This window comes from Strix uralensis, chromosome 4 (assembly GCF_047716275.1).
Source record: "Strix uralensis isolate ZFMK-TIS-50842 chromosome 4, bStrUra1, whole genome shotgun sequence".
In the NCBI taxonomy this organism is placed as follows: Eukaryota; Metazoa; Chordata; class Aves; order Strigiformes; family Strigidae; genus Strix; species Strix uralensis.
In genome coordinates this window covers 113,304,902-113,331,828 of record NC_133975.1, presented here as the reverse complement: position 1 = coordinate 113,331,828, position 26,927 = coordinate 113,304,902, and the positions used below count along the sequence as shown (strand labels likewise).

At 38.1% G+C, this 26,927-nt stretch overlaps 1 protein-coding gene across 1 annotated transcript in view; it reads right to left on the bottom strand.

The window, feature by feature from the left end:
• The window catches only part of SPATA7 (spermatogenesis associated 7), a 44,444-nt gene extending 19,818 nt beyond the window's left edge, over positions 1 to 24,626 (bottom strand). The window contains exons 1-4 of the mRNA XM_074868557.1: positions 24,529 to 24,626; positions 12,585 to 12,665; positions 11,837 to 11,929; positions 10,201 to 10,248 (exon numbers count right to left, since the gene is read on the bottom strand). Coding sequence (XP_074724658.1) covers positions 10,201 to 10,248; positions 11,837 to 11,929; positions 12,585 to 12,665; positions 24,529 to 24,568 — 262 coding nt within the window. The 5' untranslated portion in view covers positions 24,569 to 24,626. The remainder of the gene's footprint in view (positions 1 to 10,200; positions 10,249 to 11,836; positions 11,930 to 12,584; positions 12,666 to 24,528) is intronic.
• Positions 24,627 to 26,927: the final 2,301 nt, after the last annotated feature.

Sequence of the window (26,927 nt, the reverse complement as noted above, 5' to 3'; positions counted from 1 at the left end):
TTGAAAAATCCAGGTGAAGCTGATGAAAAACATTTCCCATTTAGTTTCCAAAAGGGAAAGAAGAGGGTTTATATAAGCAAGCACACTTTTGCAATCTGTGTACACAGTGAAACCTGTTTTAACTCTTGACTGCATTTCTCATTCACTTAACACAGACCCAAGTGTACGAATGGTTTGTTTGATACAGGCACATAGACAGAAAGGCCTTTGGGGATTTCTTCTTCGGTTTCATAACGTATTTGTATCATAGTCTGGCAGACCCCAATCTTGACACACATGACTATACTTAACACATGGAAATATAAAGAACTTCGTGGATTGGTGTGGTACATTCTTCTAGACAGCTGAGAACTACAGCAATTTGAAGACATTTAATCAACCTTTAAAATACATTAATCTGTGTACAGTAACCCTACATACATATTAATTTCTAGGAATTATTTAAGTACATGTATTATTTAAGTACATGTATTCATCTTATTAAACATCTTAGTTCCCCTTTAAACTAGAAATTATTCTTTCAGATGCAAAATCCTTGCTCTTATTCCTAAGGGAAATCCCTCTTTCTCTTTCTTTCAATTCTTACAATTTATATGTAAAATACAAAGTAATTTCTTTTATGGCTGCTGATTTATCCAGCATATTCCATTAGAGTACTTACAACATGAAGTTGCTTTTATTACTGGAAAAAACTAGCTGAAGTTAAGATATGCTAAATTCAACAACTTTGAATTAAAAATATGCCTTGTAACAGGAGGAAAAAATACACTGTACCATTAAATAATTAAAACTCAATATTTTTCTTCCTATGCTATATTACTATTACACGGCTATTCTAAATTAATATTATGTCTAATTGTGTTTGTCTTAAAAGATACAGATGAGCACTCGGAAATTAGATACAGGTCAGAAGTCTTACTTGTTTGAGATAAATAATTACTCATGCTGGGCCAACAGTGTGTGAGTGTGTGCATATGCACGGAAGCTGTGAAAACTCAAGTCTTGCCTACTGCTCAGGTAAAATGGTGATGGCTGAAATGAGTGTTGAATAGATATCTAGGGAAACAATGAATGAATGAGAGATCTACAAAGAAAAGAATGCAAATCATACAGAAGTATGGGTGTCTCATTTTTTAAGGGTGAGTAGATGCCTGAAACTGAAATTTCCTTACACTCAAGTGCTTAGGTGGAAGGTGGGTTTGTTTAAGACAAGACAGGCTTAATAACTTTACTGCATGTTCTACCTGCATGCCATGGCTTAACAGGAGTTTCCAGGCAAAGTGCAAAGCAGTGTGAATAGTATTGCAAAACTGAGTTCTCATGTTGTCCTTATTCTGTCTGCTCTTTACAGGGTACAGTCTGAGATTTAACATATGTGGACAGACTCTGCCTTTACTACTGTCATTGAAAGCTCTAAAAGCCAACTACTACAAACCTCCTCGAGGACTGTGTGCTACAACGCTTCTCAGCCAAAGCACGGCTCGTGCCCATGAGTAAAGAAAGAAAGAATAGTAAGTATGCCAGCTAAGGCTATCTTTGGATGTCAGAATGACCCACTGGGACTACTGTCACCTGCACAGGAAATGTAAAGTCTTTGCCTCGCACCAGTCATATAGTGAGCTTAGCTCAGCTAATCCATTAAGTGCGTTCCAAAAGCTATAAAGTCACTCATGCGTACTGAAAGGCAGAGCAGGCATATGCAAAACAGAAAATCACAGCAGTGTACCCATCCTGTTGCCAAAGTAGGGAATCTTCAGGCTAGATTGGCTGTAAAAGCTTGGAACTGTGAAACCAGCAAAGCAAGAGATATAGAAATCCTTCTTGAAAAGAGTTAATGTAGATGTAAACAGACAGCTAGATGTAAGTTAAGATAACCCTGAGGCAATCAGCAAGTAACACAGAGAAGGGTATGGGTACAGACACAAAAACATGCATGCTGGTTACCTCCCTTTACTTCACATATCCTTTCCCCAAGCAGGGACTGGAGAATCCAGTCTTTCCATTTGACTTTTAGACAGACAGAAAATGGTATCATATAAACGGCCTGAACATTTGAGGCACTAATTATAATATTACAACTGATAAGAGCTGAAGATACTTAAGGCTGCCATACATAACCACTTGTTCTGCAGCTGTGAATGTATTAAATGCAAAAAGAGTGAGACCAGCATTCAGGAAGAAACATGCAGTTTTAAAAGGCAGATTTATCTGTTAATCAGAAAGGTTGCTCACTGCTGAAGATACCTCCTGCTTCAGATCAATCACAGATATAGCTTTGTTAGTTTTCAGTGAGTTTAATAAACTAAATTTGACAAGAGTACCCTTGGCATACTATCATAGACTAGTGGGAAGTAAACATCAACTACATTTGTTAACATATACTTAATAATTTCACTGCTAGTAGCTTTTACTGTACATTGGCTCCAGAAAATACCACATTTGTACAGTTAAATATGGGAAAAGTTCAAGGCAGTAAGTACCTTGTGACAAATAAAAGAAAAAATAAACCACTGGTCTCTTTAAAAAGGGAAAACTAAATGTTTAGGAATCAAAAAAATACAGTCCATAGATCCAAATGACATGAGTTCCTTTTAAAGCTTCATTAGAAACTTTGAGATTAATTATATCTCATTAACTGCTGTGCTCAAAACCACCACAAAGATTTATAGTAAAGAGAAAATTTATTAGAATATAAACAAAGTAGTGATTTTTGTATATCAGATAAATCAGATAAATTGTGAAACTGAATTCCGTAACTTATTGCACCCACCCCATGAATCTGTTCTCTTAATTCTATTGTCAACGAGACGAAGCACAAGAAAGACCATGAATTTTAGAAGTTAAACTGTAGCATTCTCTATAACCAGCTACCTACAAAACTCTGATCAACTTGTCATAGAAGTAACACTTTTGCCTAGGCAAATACCCTTTTCGCAAAGAGTACACCACACTTCCAAAACAGAGATCACATTGTTACATTTCCCTGTTAGAATACTCCCTCTGTAGGCTTGATTCTTTTTTCCTTAAGCCTAGGCTGCACCAGTATTTCAAGACACATGCTTAAAGCTATAAAACAAATGTCATAAACCTGGAAGAAACAAAATAATCATACATACCACACTTCTCGGCAGCTTGAAAGCCCTGTGCTTATAAGGACAGTACGATCTGGAATGCCAGTGGTTGTCCTTTGCTCTGAATTTCCAATCTCTAAATTTATCATATGTCACATCACAGAACGACTGGCAGTTAATCTTCAAGTTATTTCATTTTTGATATAAATAATCCATGGTAGACAATGAAATATTAAGTTAGATTTAAATTGAGTTCAGCTTGCAGAACAATGTATCTCAAAAGAATTGTCCAACACTGAGCATTTCTCCATTGTGTTTTTATATTATTTTTGCAGTTAACAATTATTTCCCTGAAGAATTCTCTTAGATAAACAATGAAAACATCAACATCATTTCTGCTGAGCTTGAAGTGCCTGCAGTGACCATAATTAAAGTGTTCAGCATACCCATCGGTGATATTACTTCTGCAACCAAGCTCCTTCTTCTGTAAGAATTTTTACTATCAGCATCCCAGCTCTACACAAATCCCCAGTACACCATGATTTAAGCACCTGGGGCGAGATCAAATGCAAATTGAATTTTGCCACTGGGTGTGAAGTTCAGGTTTCTAATAAGTCTGAATCTAAATTTCTTAATACAGAAATTTTAATTTTCATAACTCTAAGAGACGATTCTGCAGTCCTTCACATCCATTATCAGTAGTACTGTTTCATCAAATAAGGGAGGAATCACCATTAAAAAAGGTGGCAAAGGATTTATTAAGGGCTTGATACTACAGCCTTGCTTGTATCAAATAATGTTTGTATCAGAGAATATACTTCAGAAATGTGATACTGCTTGGCAAAGATACTAATGGCAAAATTTGGCTGTTGCTAAAGCTTGGAAATAAAGCCTAACAGTGGGGCATGAATCCTTCAGCAGAATTTCAGGAGAGGCTAGAAGCACAGATTATCCCAAATCCGTCCACCTCTGATCCTCATATGGGGTCCTCATCTGACAGACATCTCTTAGATACTTCTGTCAGCTGTATGAAGAATACAGCAGCCTGTGCACAGCCTACTACACAGAGATGCTGCACCAACGCTGAAGAAAACTTCTGAGCTTTCTCAGGTAAACCTCCATCCATCTACCCTACAGAGAGGTTCATCTGACTTCTAGGTGGGCTTGGACAGTGGATTTTGTCTCAAGGTACCACTGGGGCAGCCCCCAAGGGCAATTTAGACATATCGTACTGAGCTAATGCTGAGAATAAGTGGAAAGCATAATTTTATATTCCCGTTCTCTGGTATGCTATAGCTATTTTGTGATCCTCAGTAACAGTAGAAAATAGTATAAAAAAACCTCACCCCCCCCAGGGGACAGATGGTAAAGCTGGTTAAATTCAATTAAAAATCAGGGACACATTTTCAGTAATAATGATGATTAACTACTGAAACAACTACAAAAGGAAATTATGCTTTCTCTGTTTCTTGACCTTTATAGGTCAAGACTGCAGGCTTTTCTTGTTCAGGTACCTTATTTACCATATTCAGTATGGTTGCTGAGTTCCATATCAGCACAACTGGATGAAATTTTTGGTCTACTTAACTCATTATTTCAGACTAGATGATCTAATGTCTTTTCACAACTACAAACTCTGTGAACAATGTATTTCTGATGTACTGAATACGTATCTAAAATGAATTACCTCTCATAAAAAAAAAAAGAAAGAAAACCTTTCTGTAGAAGAAACTTTAACTTACTTCTGCAAAAAGAAAGTTAACTGACTACAGTTAAAAGTATTGTTCATAAAGATTTTTCACACAGTGGGCTTTGCTGCTCTCAAAAAATTCAGACTTAGTAAATATACTAGAACATATTTCCTAAGATATACTTGAACTCTGAAAACATACATGTTAGAATTAGCTGAGCGTTTGACTTTAAAGAAGTTATATTAGTTGTTTATAACTTTCATTTTCAGAAATGCATATGTAAGAACAAGACTCAACAGAAAAGTTAAGAATCAAAGATGGGGAGATATTGTGAAAACTTCCTATAAAACAGCAGCAGCAATAACATAGCTTTTCATAGATCTCTGCTTTTCATAGCATAAAGGGTAGACAGATATAATGTAAAATATGCAATTACATGAAGAATTAAAATTAAAATACAGAATTAGGTAAAGATACATATTTCTTGATATTTCTACTTGAATCTAACCCCCCAAAAAGTAGAACAACATTACCAATCAGACTGAATTGTCCCTCCCCACCTCTCAACCCCACCCCCACCAAGCATTCAAGTTCCATCAGGCTAAAATAGATTTCTGGTGGGTAACTTCTCAGAATACTTTTTTTTTCTTCTTCTTCTTTCCCCCTGCCACCCTTCTCGGTATCAAAGAGCCCTGCATTCCCAAGCACACTAATCACTGGGTTCAGGCTGTACTATCAATATGCCCTGTGGAAAAACCTCTAAACATATGGGTTGAAAAGTTAGTACTGTTAGAAACCAGGCATGTGTAGCAGCAGCTGTCTTATTTGGCATAGCTTTTGTCAAGTTTTCTGGCACAAATTCCACAACCACAGACTTCTAATGGCCACTAGTATCAATCAACATGCTTGGACTAATTCTGAACATAGTAGTTTCACATTTCAAGAAGTTTCACATTTTAACAACTATTTTAAGTCAATAAGGCTGATCTAATATACAAGAACATGCTCACTGCTAGCCCAGTGGCATGGCAGCTTGCCTACTTTGCTGCCAGCTAAGATACCAGGAAAAGAACAGTAGAAACTAAATCCACTTTAAGGACAGAACACATTCAGTTGGCCAGGGAGAATGCCAACTACAGTATCATGTTTAATTCTTAAACACTAATGACTGATTCATGGCAACAACCCCAAAGGGAAATACTCACCTGCTATTTTAGCAGTACATGAAGCATATTTTCAGGGGATTTTTTTTTAACACTATCTGCAGGAATTCTGTTTTGTAACTATGCTATTAATAAATCTTAGCATTTCAAACCGAAAATTTACCCCCCACCCCCCCAATTTCTTTTGAAGTAGGGGTGGAATGGAAACCTTATTTGGGATGCAGTAAGTAATAAGACAAGAAAAAAGTTATAATATGCTTCAGCTGAGGCAGTGACAGGCACAGAACTACTGAAAGAATAGAGCTGTAAACCCCTCAACTACAGAGATTCCCCTGATATTCAGCCATATTGATGTTGCAGCTGTGCCTGGACACATGTGTGAATTCCACCTCCAGCAAGAAAAAAGAAAATGGTTTGAAAATATTCTAAAAATCCTTTTCCTTTATTTTCTTCCTCCGTACATTTTCAATACTCCTACTGCCTGAGCTATTGGCTGTCATCTCCACATAATCTGTTTCATAAAAGACAGGAAGAAAAACTATTCTCCAGTGGATCACCCAGAGACACTACAAATGATACCTTGTACAAAGCTTAACACCTGAACATGTAACACTTGATTGTGCTATGATTACAGTACAGAAACCTGTGGCTCTTGATGAAAAATGCATAAAATAGTTGGAAAAAAACCCAACCACTCTAATTTTAGGTATGAAATGAAATAATTTTCAATTTCATTTTAAACATCTAGAGTTTGTAAGAATAGTGCAGATACTGGACAAGGGATGCCAGAGTAGTCTTAATCTTAAATACCTTGAAGGCAGTGAGACCAATAATGAAGAATTTGAAAGCAGATGTGCCTCATGGAATTATCCCTTTGCTAACCACACAAATCTCAGCCTGTGTGGCAGAGTTTATAATGTTTATAAAGTGATCTCAGAGAGGTGACAAAACATATGAAGAAAACAGGTCAGAAAAAAATATCAGTTACATGCACACATTGAGTATAGATATTAATCATCAAAGATTTTTATTAAGAAAGGATAATCTTAAGAATCTGATACAAATGCCTACATGTAAATCCTGGACCTATTGCAGTTGAGACACTTTTGCTGTTGATCATCGCGAAACAATTTCAACTATGGCATCTAAAACCCTTATATTCCACCATCCAAAATCTGCCTTTTAAAACCAGAATTACCAGGATAAATGCTTTCAAGTAAATTCTGTCCTAATCCTGACAGTGTTTGAATTGGACATGTGGAAAAAATCTTTTAGCTACGTAGATATTGAGACATTGGAACAGGTTACTCAGGTTGCAGAATCTCCATCCCTGGAGGTTTTCAAGACTTGGCTGACTGATTTAGTGTTGGCAGATTCTATCTTGAGCAGGAAGCTCAAGGAGGAGTAAATGACCTCTGAAGGTCCCTTACAACCAACATTTCTGTGATTCCATGAAGGAAGACACGTGACAGAAGTTGAGCTTCCAAAATATTAGGAGAAATGACAATGCAAACAGACAGAGCTGTTGAAGAGAAATCACTAGACAGGAAATCTATCAATCAGTGTGTCTCATCTGTATTGTGTAGAAAGACACTCTTCTGAAGTGGTAAACAGAACCAGCAAGCAAGCTATATAACTTCTAGCCTTGTGTCTGGGGCAAGTGCTGAACTCCAGCAAAATCAGATGTTGAGACGTTTCTCTTGCTCTTGCAGGAAAAGAATGGGGATTCTTCTACTGCAAGAAAAATAAGTGTTTGTACCATTTTATGCAGACAATTTAAGATGAAAATGTAATATGGAACACTTGTCAGCATTGTAAAGTAAAAACACTATGTTGAGGAATATTCTAATAAAAAGATATTGTTTATGTAAGCTTGCTTTATTACTTTGCTTTCTATCTCTCACTTGGTACTCTCATTTTTATTAGAGAACATGAAGCACCTCACAAAATAAAACCTGAAAACTGGGGCAGAGACATAACACTGTCTTGAGAAGCTACTTCCAGGGAAAAAAAAGACAATTATTAATTGCTTTGTTAAACAGATTTTTAAAAATAGCAGATTCGTTGTCATTTTATAATTGCACAATTCCTCTCAGTGCAGAACATCAACCAAACTATATTTTAGAACTTAGCTAAATCTAAGGATAAAAAGCTCTAACCACACTAGATACTCAGCTCTGGGAGATCGAGATGGAAGTCCAACATTTCTTCCAAATGAATCCTGTGCTACTGACAAGGATCCCCATCCTTGAGCTATGATGCTCAGCTTCACTTTACGAGCTAGCTCTATTTTGGGAATATAACAAATTTCAGCTAAGTAACAATTAGCACTCCCAAGTCTTAGGCTAGAATAAAAGTAGGTAAATTGAATTTTTTTTGCAATCAAAGGCTTTATTTTTTTTTCCCCCCAGCTTTAAGTTTTTTTCCTTTCTGAACAGGAAGCATCTTCTAGGGCTGTGTTGGTTGTATGCATGTTCTAGTAAGACAAAACACGCAACAGCTTTTTCCAGCCCAGTTTGGAAACAGGTGAAGGAGCAATTTAGCAAGGATTTAGTGTACCAATTTTATTAAACAGATGGGTAAAACAAAAGCAGCAACAAAGGTGAAATGTTTCCATCACACCCTGTATAGGAGATTAATGTTCTGTCTGTGACCAGGACAGATGTACATAGTCAGACACCAGTCTGAGTAAGATGAATTGAAAGAGAAACATATTGTACAAAGCCTTCCTACCTGAAATGGAAATTTCCTTGAAACAGAGCACACCTGCTAGTGTCATGAAAATTATCTGTTAAAGTTAAAGCACTGTCACTGTCTCCCAAAATTAACTCATTATTCAGGGAAACTCATTTTGCTGTGAAACACGCAAGCTACCAGCTCAGAAGCGTTTTATCTGTAAAGACAGCAGAATCTAAAATAAATGGGCAGTTGTTGGTGTTGAGAAATACCCGAGACCTGAAAAGGTATGGAAGAATAATTGTTAATTAGGGATCTCAAGAAAGATTCTAGCAGATGCAAAAAGAAAAGTTACATGAGGGTTTTATTACACAAAAAAGTAGGTGTAAATTTTCTTCTTACATCAACCCTGTATTTTCATGCTTGTTTCAAAGCAAATCTTGGTAGAGCTGGAGCATGCGAAGGAAGACTTTTTTCAGATGACTTGGCAGAACAGGTGATCTGAAATTCCTACTGCAACCTGCAGACTCTAAGATACCCCTGCCATACTGTTGCTGACTGTGCTGCACCTTTTGAAAGCAGGAAAAGGCAAGCCCACATACATCATCTTTGATCCTGGTGCAGCTTGTTGCTTAATTCAGCCTCAACCCATTATGCAGAAATACTGAAAAAAATTCTAATAAAATTGAGTCTTTCTGCCAAAAGGATGACTGATTTCCTACATCAGCTCTAGTTACTCTGATCATTTTACAAGGCAGTATCACTCTGGTTTGACTGTATTTGAGACTAACCACAAAAATTCTGTCCTCAGAAGATTTATCTTTCCATCCTAAAAGAATACTTTAATTTTTTCCAGTACCTCAGCAGTTGCAACTAAATATTGAATTGGAGAAAAAAAGAACATTCTCTAATTGCATTAGTAAAAAGACAGATAGATAACAGATACACCTCTTATTTTAACAAACCGCTGCTATTTATCCCCTTCGACTAATACACTTCATTTAGTATTCCATAAATCAATAATTTGAAAGTATTGCTCTTCAGCTAACACTATGAAATAAGGCTACAGTACTGATATCTTTAAACAGTGTTAAGAAATGAGACAACTCCCAGAAAAAGTAACTGCAGTTTAATTCAGGCTGTGGGGCTGTGCACTTGTAACTGCCTCTGTCTTCTGTGAAATGGAATGAGAAGTTTCAGTTCCAGTCTCCAGGTGCCCACATTCCCAGAATTCCTCTTGACCTTGCACCAGTAAGCATTCTGCTTGAAAGTTCAAGCTCACATCACATCAGAAAAAAGGAGGAAGAAAACACTGAAATTCTCCTTATGTGCTACATTGACTGTGTGAATGAAAAGAATCCTAAGCAAAATTGTGATCCTAAGCACAACTCATAACAGACCAGGTCCATCTCACTAGCATTACGTTCACTGCAGATTCCTACCAATAGCTGGAGCAGAATGTGAAAAGCTGAAGAAACAAGCAGGTAAATTAATGCTTTATTAAGGGTTATTCTATTGTTACCCTTCTATTCCTCTGGCTCTTTTGTTTTAAGTTCGTTTTACAGAAGCTTTTGCAAAATTAACATCATAGATACTTACATTTGATGCTTGTCAACCTACTTTTGGGCACTGAACAGTCTACAGCTGCTGAAAATAAGAAAGAAATAAATGTGAGTGATTCAATATTTACTTAGTATTTGTGATGGCTAGAAAAAAGTAGCAATAAAACAACACAGAACAAAGACTAATTTAAATAGAACACAGCAATTTTTCTCCATTTTAAAATATGCTAGATACTGTGTATTTAAAGTATTAGATTGATGTTAATACAGTCAGAGAATTTTCAAGATATTAAAGTAAAATATGTATTTGGAGAAAGAATCATTATTTAAATGAAGACTCCTTACAAAAGGTTTCTACACACTTTGTGCTGATGGCATTTAACTGCACACCAGAGGATACTGAGTATGTTACATAGCAGAAAGATGACAGTATATTTGTGAGCATGGACTCTGGCAGAATCTGAAGCCCCAGTGTACTTCTCTTTAAAGCAGACATTAAGAAAAGGAGGAATGATGAAGAGAATCAGCAGAACCACCTCCAAAAAACCTATTTCTGAAGATACCTAGAAAAAGAGTGTACAATGTTTTGGGAGGTGTTCAAAAAACATTTCTCTTGTAACTCATACCCTGCAAACTTTTATGCATTTAATTTAAATATTCAGGACATCCTGCCAAGCCTCAGCATTAATATCTCCAGGACTGAGATCCCTAAGACAAGTTTGTGTCATGAAGAATGAAAATAGGCTATGAACTGTAAACAACATTAACAACTATCCACTAACTTTTCTTAGCTCTGTGCATGATATTAACTTTTTAAACACAGTACTTCATACTCCTTATATGACCTTAAAAAAATAACTTTGGCCATAATACAGTTTGTTTTCAATTGTAGGACCGACAACAGTTACTGTCAGGTACTGTCAGTTCATAGTGGAGTAAACACACATTTCTAAATCTGAAAAATTTTTGATCAGGATCTCACCGTAATTAAGAAACATACAAACATGTACAAGTTCAATGGGCTTTTAAGTTCCAGATTTCACAATATTTGTCTTTTGATAGATGTAAGTACCTTAGATATAAGTACCTTCTAACATTAAACTGTGAAAAAAATCCTATACCTATTTAGTGCTCAACAGTACTGATTAGTAACACAATTTTCTCATTTGCAAACACATGGGGCAATTTGCAAAGTCCTTAAAACTACCTAGTGCCATTGACTGAACTATGAACAAAAGACAATGAACATTTAAAAATTTTAAAAAAAGAAAAAAAGACACAGTGGTCTGAGTTTAACTGAAAATGTTCTGCATTCATTCCTAAAACAAATTCTGTATGCTTGCTGTTGTGACTATCTCCATGATTTTCAGTTCAGCATATTATTTCATCAAAAGCAGAATGAAGAGAATACAGCACAAAGTACCTTAAAATTAAAGTAGTATCTTTGGTAGCACTTACGGAAAATGGTTTTGTACAAAACTTCCCATTCCAATAACACAGAAGTATTATTAAGTAGCAGCCATATCTCCTGGCTGACAACAGTCTGAGTATGAAACAGGAAGAAAACTACACTTTCTACAATCCAATTTATTCCCTCTTGATATATCAGCCTATTTGGAAAGAATGAGCTAAATCTTGGGATAGAAAGTTCATTCATATATGCACATTTTTACCTTTGGCTGAAAGGATTTTGTTATAATGAAACACCATGTGATCTCTGATCAGGTACTGGCTAGTTAGACTTCGGGAGGAGTCAATGCAGAAAGCTGTAAGATTAAAATATATTTAAACATTATAAAGGCAGGCCCTAAAATGCTAAAATTTTAACGGCAATTGAAAGCCACAAACTCTAAACTACTGTGTGCTTAACTTCTTTGCTTAATGAACTCATTTTTCTTTAGCAGCTATCACATGAAATCAACCTGTCTCCTTTGTTTTGTTTTGTTCCCACTGAGCCATTAACTCAGTAAATGGCTACAGAAGTGGCTGCAGTTGGACTATGAAAACATCAGCACGGAAATTTCCTCTTTCTCCATTCTATGCTCTTTTGAAAAAAGCATCCGAGATGGCAGCATGGCACAGAAACATATACTAGCTCATGTAAAGTACTGACTGTAAAGGAATATGTTTAACCTCAAGGGTTCTTTAAAGCAGTAATCATATTTATATTTCAGCTAATATAGATGTGACATCTATATATATTTGGTTATCTTGCTATTTCTAGCTAACAGTACAGTCAAGGCAAAACTCACTCCTTAAACGTATTTTCAGTAACGCATACTAAATGTAAGTACTATTAAACTTCACCAACTGAGCTCAATGCAAAGGTTTTAATTATAAAAACATTTTAGTCGTAAAATCAATGAATTCACATAAAAGGAACCACATCAACCTTCTGATGAAAGCACATGTGTTACTTACCATTACTCTTAATACTCAAGTGTCCTTTAAATGGACTTGCTGGACCACATCTGGGAATGCCAACAGCTGGGTACTCACTCACTTTATTAAAGTGTCAAACAAAACAAAACAAACGTTAGAAAAAAAGAAAGAGTGTCTTTTGACAGATAAGATAAAGCAGAGAATCTTTTTCCAAAGAACTAACAAATGACTGTAGCAGACCTTTTTCATAGAGGAAAAAAATTGTATTTAAACGTTACACTATTACTGAAGTACAACAGTGTAGTCAAGTAAGTTAGTCTAAACATTAAGATAAGATGGTAGTACTTTCACTGGTTCAGGGAGCTAAACAGAAAAGAAACCATTAGATCACTTCAGTCTGAACTTTACACTGGTCATTAAACTGCACAGAGGTATGGCCACAGTTTTGTACCTATGCTAACACCCCATTTGTTTTAAAGTTTTATTGACTGAATTTTATCATTATGTTAAATGACTAATACAAAAAATATCCTGTATGTAGACAATGATTGTGGTTAATATTACACTAAAATGTAAGTTTAATAGATTGAAGGAATCATGCTTGTGTGAAAATCATCCTATCTATGAGAACACACTATTTCAAAAAAATCTATTGTTAATGTAAGAGGAATTTGGTTTGCCATTCAATCTTCTGGCAGATCGATAGACTGCGAACTCTATAGGCAAGTGCAGATGCTGACAAAACTTAAACAACCACTTCTGAAAAATGAAGGAATGTGAATTAAAAGCTCTACATCTCCTGCTTGAAAACAAATGCTGTACTGTCAGGCTCACAACCACTGTCTGTTATGCAGTCTACAATTTAAAAATCTGCACCTGAACTAATTAAGAATCTGCACCATTTTTAGAGCAAATTTTAACAGGAGATATCCTATTACTACAAGTACGAGTGTTTACAAAGCATGCCTTTAAGGTTTTCAAGATCCTCCTTAAAATGTAAAGCAAAACAAACAAGATTTCTTTAACAGAGTAAAATATACCATGCTTTCTTAAATTATAAAACCATGCAGCCAATTTCTACAGATTTATTATTACAATCAAGGTCCATATGGTCTTCCCATTTCCATCCTACTTCTCATCTGTCAGTTCAAGTGTCTGCAATTGCCATGTAAGCATTTCCTAGCAATTGGAGGCACTACAGCTCTACACTTATTGGTCACCTCCAGCTTTCCAGCCTTCATTGGATGAAGCAGCTAGCTGGACCTACCTAAGATGAGTGGGAATCTCTTCTCAGTGGCGTTCAGCTGAGTCAACAAAGGCAGACGTAATTACAAACTGACTGCGGGTGGGGGTGGGGTGTGTGTGTGCAAGAAGCCAAGCCACACAAGCTAAAAGCCCCTTAATTACACCTCTCATGACTTCTTACCTCCTGCATGCCCAGCACCTGGCATTCCAGGCTTTTTTTTTCCTTCTATTTCCCACAGTCAGATAATGACTGTTAAGAGCGCTACTGCAATTACCTACCTAACTACTACATTCTGTAGCTCCACTTTAAGTGCAACAGCATGTTGCAAAAGATGGTTAACACACTGTCTATTAATTAGAAACTGCAGCAAAATAAATCATTCCTTTAATATTTTTTTAATTTAATTTCCCCAGAGGCCTTATAAAAAGACCTTATAAATTTCAAGTGACTAGGATTAGTTGGGGAAGCAACAAAATGTGTCTTAAGAAAACAAATAACATTAAAATCATTAGCATAATGGTAATTTGCAGAGTACTTTCTTGGGACCCCGTTGCAAAATTACACTACATCTGGATCAATAAACTCAATCCCACTCTTACGAAGCCCAACAAATATCAAGGCAATTTTGAATTAGTATGAGGATTTCACACTTCAAAAAGCCAGCCTTTATACAGTATAGGCTTCTGCAGCTTTACAGTATTAGAGGTGGTGTCCGCAATAATAGTGGTCCCACTACTATTTTCTGGGAAGTTGCCAGACCACCAGTAGGAAAGGGACAAGAAAAAAAGAAAAGAATATGCTACTGTAGACTTTTTGAACCCTGTCCTGCAATTGTTTATCTTTATACTGTTTTCCTTAAAGCCAAAGGACAGCATTTCTGCTCATCTGTATCAATTTCAAATGGTTCATTTTAAATTCCCCTCATGGTACAATTCTTCCTAATCTCTATTTGTAATTTAAACATACATAGGGACAAACAACGCTAAATTATTTAAAAAAATATTAAAATTCCAAACATACAGCAAGAATTTATTAAATTTAGAATGACTGCCTCCGCAATGGTTTGAAACCTTTGTCAATAATGGCCTTCTTTCTTGTTTAAGTATTATATTTCTCTACCATGCACTATTACATAGGAGTAGGATTCAGCATCTAGCTGGACACCCACCCTGAAAGTCATGACTTCCTAAAGCTACAATGCTCACGTGTTTAAAGAAAGCAAGTATTTAGGAGGACTTGAATGTTAGATTATAATATTTTAGTAGATAAAAGTTTGTCCTAATGATAACAAAAATAGCATACACCAGAAATCCAGACTACAGCAGAAACTTGAGAATCGGGTTTCATTCACAGTTTTTCAAAATAATCTAAATATTCCAGTACTTTCTGTATTTCAGAGCTAAATTGTAATTCCAGAAGCAGACACAAACTGCTAGATAAATGCTTACAAGACCACCTCTAACTCATTTTTATGTGACAGAATCATAGGCAAGCACGGACATCTCAAAAATGCAGAGACACTGTTATAACTACAGTTGATCCTCTTCAGGTAAGTTAAATGCCTTGGCCCTGAGTTAAAGATGATCAGAGACCTGTTGTTTTTACTGTCTTAAACTGGAGATATGCCTATTCAACACTACAGGAAACCCAGGCAGTTTTGAAATGTTCACTTGCTTTGCATCACCAGCAGATGGCACACGGATAAACTCTAAGGAAAGCACCACCGCGTCCTTTACAATTAATCTCTACCAGGCTTGGGGGTGGGGGGGAAGGGGGAAGAAGAAAAAAAAAAAAAAAATAGTCAGGCCTCCCCCCTCTATATCCTGCATCATTATTATAGGTGAGAAAAATTGTCTACAAAGGGTCAGGAGGGAGAAATATTTTAGAGTTTCCTCTGCCTATTTCGATTATGGACCCACAGACAGTGCAGAAATCACCCCCAATCCATGTAGAAACCCCCAATCTGCAGAAGACCCACCAGAAATTCACCACCATGTGTCAAGAGGTCACAGTCTCTGCACAGGCACCTGCGCTGCCTTCCCAGACCTTGGTTCCTCCTGCATGCTGTAACTCCTATGCCTCAAGAAAAGGTTTCAGGTCCTCAATCCAACCAAACGGATTTCCAATCCAATGCCTGCTAATTGCAGGATAACGACAACACTTAGTCCTTTCACAGTCATCTCTGAACCTCTCTAGGAAATAGCTAGGCCATTATAATATTGAACCACTTTCTGGGAAGTGGAGGACCTTGAATAAAAGTCTTTCTGACTCCTCAGGTTTTAGGATACCCTTGAAATGTCAGGGTTGCAGTCCCACTACCACCTGGACCTGCTGAAAGATTTCATGCCATTAACAAATGACATTTTCTTGCTGTTTAGAACATTTCCTTGCCAGTCAAAAGTTTATGCTGAACAACTCTTTTTTAATAATTAGTTGGATTCTGGGGGGGTCTTATCCTAGCAAACTGTAAATTTTATTACAGCTTCAATTAAAGAATAGAACAGTCTTTAACTTAAATACACTTCCATAAACAGCAGAACTCGTGATGAAGGCTTCCTATGGTCCTCCCATGGTGCTTGCTCCTACACTGACTCTCGTGCCAAAAAAAGGGACCGAGATATTTTTCTAACCTGTTCATCAGTGAGAGCATTTGAGGGTCCCTCTCTGTGAACCACCTGTTTTCGCAAAACATGTAGAAAATTTATCACTTAAAAAGGGTCAAAGGCACTAATTTAGCTGAAATAATGCTTAGGACTACTGAAAACAGAAGAAGCAAAGAATAATAAGTAAACCTTTGTTTTCTTAGGATCCCAGGCTGTTTCACACAGCTGCTCCATCAAACACATTGTTTCTACATCAAATTCAACTTATAATACTCTCCCTATATTTTAGGCCTGAAACTCAAAATCTTTTTATAGTGTCAAATATTTACAATGAAGACGTATGTTGCTAATGTCAGAGGAGAAACTAGAGGATTTGCTGTGTGGAGGATATCTGATGTATTTTACTGTTTCTACGAGGCAACTGAAGTGAGGTAGAAAGTGTTAATATTCAGATGTTTCATGAGTATAATTTCAGGTTGTCTACTGACTTGAACAGGTATTTGTCTAGATTCAGTACATGTTTTCAAAGTTATTTCTACAATAGCAGAAACTAAACTTAAACGGAAGGCTTAGATATGTGAAGAGAATTTTAAAGGAGAAAGGGATTTCCAGCAAATTACATAGTAACCAAATATAAGCCTGACAAAAGGACAATAACTACAAAGCATAATAATTAGAACACCTGGATAGCCACGGGCGTGATGGAAGCTGTACTGGTTTCTCTGTGAGCAGAGTGAAAGTAGTATGCATTTTGGCTACTTTGCCTCTTTTTTTCAAAACCCATGCATGAGAGTGAGAATTTTTTCAGTGAAAAATTTTCTACTGATTTTGATGGTTCTTAAATAATAAATTATTTGGGAATAGGAGCACTTGTCTGAACTGGACTTAGCAGAACTGATCCCAGTATTTGCAGTACTATGGCAGCTTTTGCAATAATTAAGTCTCCTGACCAAAATGCACACTTTCTACTTAGAATAAAAAACTTCCAGTCACAAATTTAAGGTCTCTGTAAACATATTTCCAGAACTGGAAACACTTCAAGATGATTTAATTTCAGTTAAGAAATAATTTTCTGAGGTTTAAACCTCAGAAACTGAGATGTATAATGGACTCCTATCTTTGATATACTATACATGTAAACTATGTGATCTAAACATGCAGATATAAGCAGACTGTACAAACTGAATACAAAACCAGGATTCTCACGCTGTGTGTTCTCCTGAAGTAGAGAGAACAAACAAGTATTTCTAAAAATTAATTAGATCTTTTAGTTCCTTATTAATGCTTCTATGTGCTTGTTGTAGGCTTTCCCTGAAAGTGTGTGACACTACACGACAAAGAAGAGAAAAAATTTAAAAAACCCTTTCTCTCTAATTCTTTCCAGCTGGTATCTGAGGTAAATAATATTATTCCAAAGAGATTTTTAAGATATTTTGTTTAAATTATCTTTTCATTTTAACTTAAAACACATGCTATCTTTATTTCTAATTTTACAGTCTTAAAAATGATGGAAAATGGTGGTTTCTGTTTGTTACTTTGTTTCTTAGTTATTAATGGATATGCAGAATTTATGGAAATTATTTTTCTGCAAAGCCATTTCAGATTTGGAATGTGACCATGTACTGGAAAGAAGCCCAGTCTTTCATTACAGTGTTCTCATAGGAAGGATTTTAAAACAAATATTAGATTTGCTATTTTTACAACAAATCTGCACTTCAGACATTGCAAATCAAAAATACTGAAAAAAATCATTCAGGTTACCCTTAGCCACCAAGACTTGTTATTTAAAAGATAATCCATAAAAAAGTACAGAAACCTTAGGTGTGATGTTGGATATAGGCATCTATATCCAGCACCACAAGCCACAAAACCTCCACTTTGCTGTGTAGAGATCTATGAACACTGTATTTTCCTAAGAGCAGCTCCTAGACCTTAGCTTGGGTTTAAACAACCCTCAGCCCCAGGTGGATGTACACCTCAGGTCTCCCCAGCTGTCCCAGAGGAATGTGCTCATCGGTCAGCCAAGACACCAACCCTTTTGTGCACTGTTTTGTTGGCGCCTCCAGGACTCTTGCATTCTCAGCTGCACAGCGGCCACCTCTCAGCTGAATGTGTAGAAAGCACCTCTGCCTATAATGGACTAGAATTGCAACATCTGCATGAGATGCAAGCATTTGATCTCTCTGAGGCCGATAAGGATACTCAACCCAAGTTAACAAATGCTTTGCAAACACTCTATCCACTGCGTTAATTTATGAAGGTTTGGTGCTGTTGCCTCCTCCACCTCTCACTGCCAGCTCCTTTTCTTCTTCCCTAATCCCTCAATGCTCTAAACTAAAAATAGTTAGAGAGACACCTTTGTCCAAGTGGGTAATTCAGGCAACTACATGCAGAATGGGATTTGTACTGTGAATTTAATATAAATCAAGAATGCTCTATCACTGCCACCTTTGTTCTACTGATTAATTTGGTGATTTTTTTCAGTGGGCTTTCTGCTATGAAGTCATTCTTTTAACTGTACACACTAATAGTACACTACAGGACTAATGCTGCACACACACTGAGGAGGGAACAGAAGTGGTTTAAATAATCTCTGTGAAATCCTAAATGATTTAGGAGTAGTGATGAAAACTCCTTCATGCATCTAATCTAACACTTCTGAAAAGGTCATATTTAAATGAATGAAATTAGGACCTGAAATATAGGTTCCTCCCTTTTTGATAGTATGAGAATTTTTAAATCAAAGTATCCATTAACTCTTCATGCTACAGAAATAACTGTGCATATGAATACAACACAGAAATATAAAGAGTCAACACTGCTATCCCAAAGTAAATTAAGAGATTAACCTGGTTATGAAAATCCACATTGGATTTAAATTTAATTTATCTAAATAAGAAGTAATCACTATCTTTCTTTTATATTTGCATGATGATGTATTTTCATTATTAAGAAAAAAATAATAGGACACTGTATTACTTGTACTACTACTAAGGCTTGCTTTCCTACTGATGTGGCTTACATCTTCCTACCATACTCCCTAAACTCCTTTCAATTTCCTCACTTTGCTGCCTCTTCCCTACCTGCAGTCCTCCCCCCTCACTCTAACACCCCCTTTTTGCTCAGCTGTGGCTGATGAGGTGCTACAGGAGTTATAATCGGTCATGTAATTTAAACTGCTCTGGTTGCTTATCCTTGGCTGACTAGTTGCTCATCCTCTAGTTGCATATGTGGGAATGGACAAAGAACAGAATGACTTTCTCTAAAAAATGTATGTTAATTTGTTGAGTTTTCATCTACTCAGCCACTGACATTTGTACCAGTAAGACTCCTACTTCTTACTCACAGCTGGGTGAAGTTGGCTAATAGATACAGAACGGGAAAGAGGGAAAAGCTGCCAGAGAGCAGTGCCCCACCCACAGACTCCTTCTTTACGAGACGAGGTTAAAACATGGAAAGTCTCCTCTGCTTTTCTGAAGCATCTATGCACCCACAAGACTACTTCAAACATGACTTTAGATTTAGCCGGTTACTGAATGCACCGATAGTGTTCCATTTTATTTGAAAGTTACAGTGGGGCAAAAGCGAGCATTTCATAATCACACCTGGGTTTTTTTCCTGTTCATGCAAGCGAAACAGAAGCCTCTTGGACCCATTTCTGGTTTCAGTGATAACAAAACTCCCATCAATTCTGAGTACAAAGCCTTAGATGTGAAGTCTGCTTTAACAGAATCACATTTAAGATTTATTAAGAAATGGCAGAATCCACCAGAGCACAAAATATAGTTGTTATTTTCTAAATTTTCTGAAGCAAAACTTTATTCATAAAGTCCCAAGAAGCTACAATATCCCAATTTTGAAATAAAGTCCTAAATGTTCCACTTGAATTTTGCATGGGATCATTTGTGTCAGAGGCAAAATATGATGAAAGTGATACAATGTATCACTCCCTGACATATGCGCCATACATAATCTTCTAAGCCATTAATTAGATGGGTGCTATTTATACACTTACTATTCTGGATTACACAAAAGCTCTTCTTCACACCTACTCCTAAAGCCTAAGAGTTAGGTCTCTCAATCCTTTACAACTAATAATCTAACAGTGTTCTGCATAAATGCAAACTGTTCAACCAAAACTGTATTTCAGTTTCAAGACTCAAAACTCCTCTGATAAATTTAAGAAATCTAATTTCTATTTGTATACAATAGCCTTAGAATATGCCAATTAAGTCCTATTTGATGAAGTAAGTCTTGAAAAATGTTTGTGAAAATTTTCCTAGCTACAGGCTTCACATGACCAGTAAGGGAAGTTCTGGATGCAGGTTATTGCCATATTCATACTCCAAAAGCAGAAACAAACAGCTGTGTCTGTCAGCTGCACATTTTTTGATACAAATCGCAGGCAGAAGCAAATTAATTTCAGTCAGTCCCATTACCATTTGCTTGGGCAGCACCTCTACGAAGTTAGCAGTAGCATCAGCAGTTTCCCATTTTCTAGAAGGGTGTGAGAGGGATGGCGTTCCAGAAGTGCTCACAGGCTACTTTTAAGTGATATGTGAACAACTATCAATACTCATATCACAGTTTAGAAACTTCTGGCTTAAGGGGTTACTAACCCGAGTTCACTGAATAGCTGTGCAAGATGGCAAAGAGTAATGCAGGAGCATACGCTACCATGTGCTGTAACAATTCTCCTGTGGGAATGGTGCAAGAACACTAGCTTATGAGAATGTCCTACACGACAAATGTGCTGGCTTCTACCACTACGAGAAACTCAACATTATGCCATCCCATGAACAGGCATTTTGAAGGTGTTTCAGTATCTAGTGTCAAACTGACAAACAGATAAAATACATGGATATGTCTAACTGTATAGACACACTATATTTAAATTCTTCTATATGTATTGAAAATCTTTTTCGTTAGTATAATCTGTGCCTACAAGGAAGCCTCCCCTGCCATTAGTACTATCAGCTCCCACCCTCATATTTCTAACTGAAAATACATTAGCAAAACTAATGCACGGGTGGCCTCATCCAGAATGGAGAGCAGAGAGACCTTGATCCACTGTGCTTCAGAGAAAGTTGCAGGATTTAATCTCGAGGCAAATAGCTAGTAGTGTTAATGATTTGAATCCTGTTTACTTTAGCACATATTTGACTTGAAGCATGCAAGAAATCTTCAGTGAAATAGGACCAATCAGGTACTTAAGTCCTATTACAAGTTTAAATTATTTGCTGAATGGCAATGCGATTAGTCACATTAAGTGACTAAAATCACTTAGTAGACTATTTGACTAATAGTCAAATTAAAGCTGGGTTGAAGTGATTTGCTGAGCCAAGGTTTTAATTTGGTAAAAAGTTAAGGATGGTGATTAACATTTCCCAATTTCAGTTAAAATGTACTATTATGTTTCAAATATAACTCCTAAACACCCTTCCATCCCTGAAGATACAAGTAGATTCTTTCTCAACTTTCCTAGTAGTCAAAGGCAACTTCAGCTTCTGAAAAATCAAATTGGTATTACCAAACTAATTCTTGAGTTTAAAAAGCTGTTTGTTCAAGTAGCAGATGAAGAAATACAGAGGAAAAAGAAAGAAGCTCACAAGTCACAGGTGTGTGTTAACACCCTTCCAGCTCCAGTCAGATTAGTGCAAGGATTTCCTTCAGTGTTGGAAAAATCTAAATAGGAGGGTGTTCTCTGTAAATACGCAAAGCATTTTCATTGTATTTTAGAACTTTTGAAGCCTGTGCAAACTGCCTAAACCTAACAACAGCCTCCATGCAGCAATGATGATGACTTCCCCGTTGTTGTAACGTACCAGTGACACAAATGTGTCATTGATTAACAATAAGCATATAATTTCATTGCTGTTCAGGTATGTGTCAATCACTGCCTGTGGGAATTAAACAGCCAATGCAGAAGACTGGATTTAAACAATAAAGCTGGTTTACAATTACAGTATACAGATTATTTGAGGTCATACTATACATCTGTGACTGTATTAACTGACTCCTGAAATTACTACAGTAAATAACTTGGAGTTTTATACCTGGAATTAGGCAAAGACATAAAGGATTAATTCTTCAGTATTTTTATGGGGGAAAAAAATCTCAGCCTTATTTGAACTTTGAAAAAGACCTACATGCAAATCCTATATAGTCCAATATATTAAAAAAATAATAAAATCAAGTTTTTCTTTTTGCTCAGTATTCTCACTAGACAAAAACAGAGACCCTGATACAAAACAAGTAGAAAATTTTGGTTCCTTCTTTACAATGATGAGGCCAGGTCTGAACCAGAAACTTTGCATGGAGTACACTGGGGCATGAAATAGGGTATTCCACCTCTTCTGTATTAATGTTCTAGATAGGCAGTGAGTGGATACAACTGTCTTCTAGAGAAACCACAGATATGATGTGTTCTGCCTCTTTTATAAACTGTCTGCAAGCAATCCAATGGCTGTTCTGCCAATTTCTAGGTTAGCTCACTGTAAGCATTAGTATCTCTGCCTGTACTAATCCCCGTTGTCTGTAAGGATTCTTCCTGCGTGTCTGAAACTAGACATTGGGCCGTCCGTTCATATACTACTAACTCTGTGATAACCTCCTATACAGACAAGCAACAGCTTCCCATGTAAAAAGACACACATTGATTCTTTCCTACTTTTGAATTATTTTTTTTTAACAAAAATCATACATACAAAGCTTGCTGCAACCTGAATGAAATCTAGTCTTGCATCCTATTTAGTCTCATTCTATGGTCAACTGACAATCAGCATGCTTTCTGATTGTCTATAAAAATATTTTGAGAATAAAAAATATTATGAATAGTCAGAAAAAGCAGAAATTTGTAATAAAATTGCCTTCACACTACATAAGAGAGCATAAAAACCAGATGCACATGATACTAGTTTTTGCTCTCAATTTCATATTCCCATGTAGTATTAGAATCCATGTTCAAACTCTACTTTGATGTCAGACATCTTCTGGAGTGACATCCGTCACTATCTCCAAAGACTGGAACAGACACCAAGATGCAACATGAAAGCATAACGTTATCTCAGAGGATCTGACCTTATGCAGCTATGTATGATTTTGACATTACAGTGCAGCACTGAATAATTCCTACCATTGTTTTATATTATGCATGTCATCCAGTTCAGATCTAAAAATATTTTAGGCATTTTCCAAGAGCCAGAGTTGGCTCATGCAAACATGTTTGCATGTTTATGCCTGTTTTTATCATGAGTGACAAATGCCCCTGTGATTATTCATAGGAACAGAGCACAAGAGCAGCCCACAGCTGGTTAAAGCTGGGTACGGAACCGCTTTATAAGAGCTTCAAGGCTTCTGAGCCTTTTCAACTACACTTGCATTAAAATCCCACCGAACGAAAAAACTTGGATCTACATCCAAACGCCATGCAAGTGATGTTCTACACACAGGGTAAAATCCACTATAGTCTATGAATACCAGCTTTGGAGAAAAAAAAAAAAAAGCTGACTCCAAACGGCACAGACCTTTAGGCCTCAAAACCAAAGCAGCTGATCCCGGCACAGCAGCACTGACGCTGTGAAAAGCCACATGCACGCTTGCGGTGATGGCTGTAAACTGGACCACTGAAGGCCCCGTTTCTAGGAGGATTATAACCATTCCCGGGGTTTATGCATAAGCTTTCGCAGCCCCGGCTGCCAAGCCCGGCTCACTGCGGGCAGGGGCCTGCACTCGGCGATTCTCACCGCCGCACGGGTGGCACAGCAGCGCTGCCTCCAGCCGGGCGCCGGGCCCAGCGCCCCACGCGAGACAAACGGGGGGGACACCCCGTGCGCGGGGAGCCAGCCCCGAGCCCCCTCAGCGCCGGCTGCGACAGCCACGGCGCCTCGCGCGGGCCCCCGCGGCAAGTTCCGTGCGCGGCCCCGCGCCCGACCCCCGCCGCCGTGCCCGCCCGCACACGCCGCGGGGAGGGGGAGGCACCGCCTGCCCCCAGCCCCGGGCAGGACATGGGCCGCGCCCGGCACCCCCGCGCCCGGCAGCCACGGGCCCCGCCCGCAGGCAGACAGGCGGCCCCCGCCCCGCCGCCCCCCGCGCCCCCCGCTCGGCCGCGGAGCCGCCGCCGAGCCCCCCGCACCTTGGCTCCGCCTGCTGCCGCTTTCCATCCTCAGCCCCATGCTCCCGGCGGGGCGGCGCAGGCCGGCGCTCGGCTCGGCGGCAACGGCGGCTCGTCCCCCGCTGCGGGCGGGCGGGCGGGGCGGGGCGCTGGGCCTGGCCCGCCGCGGCCTGGCTCGGCCGCCTCCGGCATTGCCATGGGCACGGGAGAGCGGCGGCGGGCGGGGCGGCCTGAGCCCCGCGGCCCCCGGGCCTCGCCGTGAGGGGCGCCCGCAGTCCCAGCCCCGGGCTGGCGGGGCGGAGGCAGCGCAGGGCGCTGCGGGCGCCCCCTCACCCCTCGGGCTCGGCCCCAGGATGTCTCTTAAGGCGGTGCCTTGCAGCCAAGGGGAAGCTTTGCCTCGTCAGTGAAAGGTGCCCTAATTATTTAAGCCTTTTTCTTGCAACTTGACAGGAAGTCGAAGAATAATGGATGCCAGGGAGTGATTTAAGGCAAATTGCTCATGTTTCAGAGGAGCAAATGACAAGCCGAGAGCCTAGAGCATTCCCAGCGTGTTCCACTGAAGAAATTCATTTTCAGTATCTTGCAAAATAAGCAGCACCTTAGAAATGAACCACAAAAATAAGCTTTTGAAAAGCAGCATTTAATCCTGTCACTGATGAATGTATTCATGTTGATGCGTTGGATTTTAACTTTTTTGAAGAAGCAGTAGGCTCATATTTACTTTTCGTCAGGCTTTTTGTCTGTTTTCCTTAACGAGAAATCTCTGAGAGCTTTTGCAAGAAAACCCTTGGTACATTTTGTGTGAAGCTTTTTCCCACTGATGGGCCAGGGATACTGCAGTCACCTCCATTGCTGGACACCTATGTGTCATCCCAGCTGGAGGGACATCCCCATCGCTAGCTAGAAATTATTATTAATTATAGGCTAAATAGAGTTTTTTATGTGATTTGCTACCCTTCTTTACGTGCTAGAAAAAATAGCTTGCATGTAGTTCAAAATTATAGCAAAATTAAGGGAAACTATTTTTCTTCCTTATTTCTGTCTCATTCATGCTGGATGAAACCTGAGGTATATCTACCCCAGTACTTTGTGTAGACTCTACCAAATACTTCAGAAAACTTTTCAGTAGTTGACTACTGAATGTTAGCTGAAGTGTCTTGCTAACCCCCTGCTGTTGGTGGTAGGCCTGTGATTTACCTTATAATTTTAGATGTTCCCATTAATCATATGAAGTTTGGATATGGCCTTAGTTCTTGTGCTTCACATTGTAGTGATCATTTTGGCAGCCTAATTGTTTTCATCTATAAATGTAGTTGGTGTTAAATTTGTCTGGGAGAGGTTGGGACAGGGAATATATGCCTTGGAAACCCATTGGTCCTTTGTCATCTGGTGGTCCTCTGTCTTTCTGACTGCTGTTTTTATAAAGTGTCTATTTCCATGGCATTTCAACTACTGCCAACTGTGATGCCACAAACACCTTACCTTTTTGTCAGAACAAAGTAATTTGATAGTATTTTGTCATTTTCTCTTATGTCTCTTGGATGTGAGGGCAATGTATTAGTTACCATAGTTTTTGTGTTTCAAGATCTCTGGTTTAGACTTTGCTATAATCCAAATAGTTAAATCTGTAGATTGTAGAAGTAGAGATAGTCTTAAAGCAGTTTCCATTTCAGATACCTGAAGATACTAGAGATAAGTGCATGAGATTCTCACCTCTATGTGATATCCTAACCACTTGCTGTAATACTCTCTATTGACTGCAGAGATCACTGCTCATAGTAATATGTTTATACTTTATAAATACTTTTTTTGTTTCATTATCTGAATTTCAGGTTCACGAATTCTCAGTGTGTGGTACCCAACGTGCAGTAAGTAGGCTGTTCTGTCTGACCCAAGTGATGGATTTCGCATAGTGGCCTCCCTATTATTCCTCTACTTTTTTCCACCATGTAGATAATTAAAACACCCAAATGTAAGTGAGCGTTTTTAGAAGCATATCACAACTATTCCCCTGGTTTCTAGGCAACGCTGAGGGAATGTAGCAATTTCCACTAGTTCCCTCTCAATCAGCAGCCACAGCATCCTAGAGATGTCCTGGTTCTGAAATTTTTGACCTCCAATGGAAACACATACCAAAGCTTTATGTATTTCTAATTGGTCTGACTTATGGTCCTTTGGCCTTTGGCTCACTTTGATCTGTGAGAGTATATAAATTTTAAGTGTAATTAAAAAGTAAGCCAGATGTATAGCTGTGTGCTAACACATTAAGTCCTGTAACATGTACTAAATAAAAATAAGCCTTAACAAAAATTGAATCAGTCATGGACTTTGATCCATCCAAATGAGTACAGACATAAGTAACACAGATTGCTGCAGAGAGCCTACCATTGTCAAAGAAGCAATAACATGACAAAACTGTA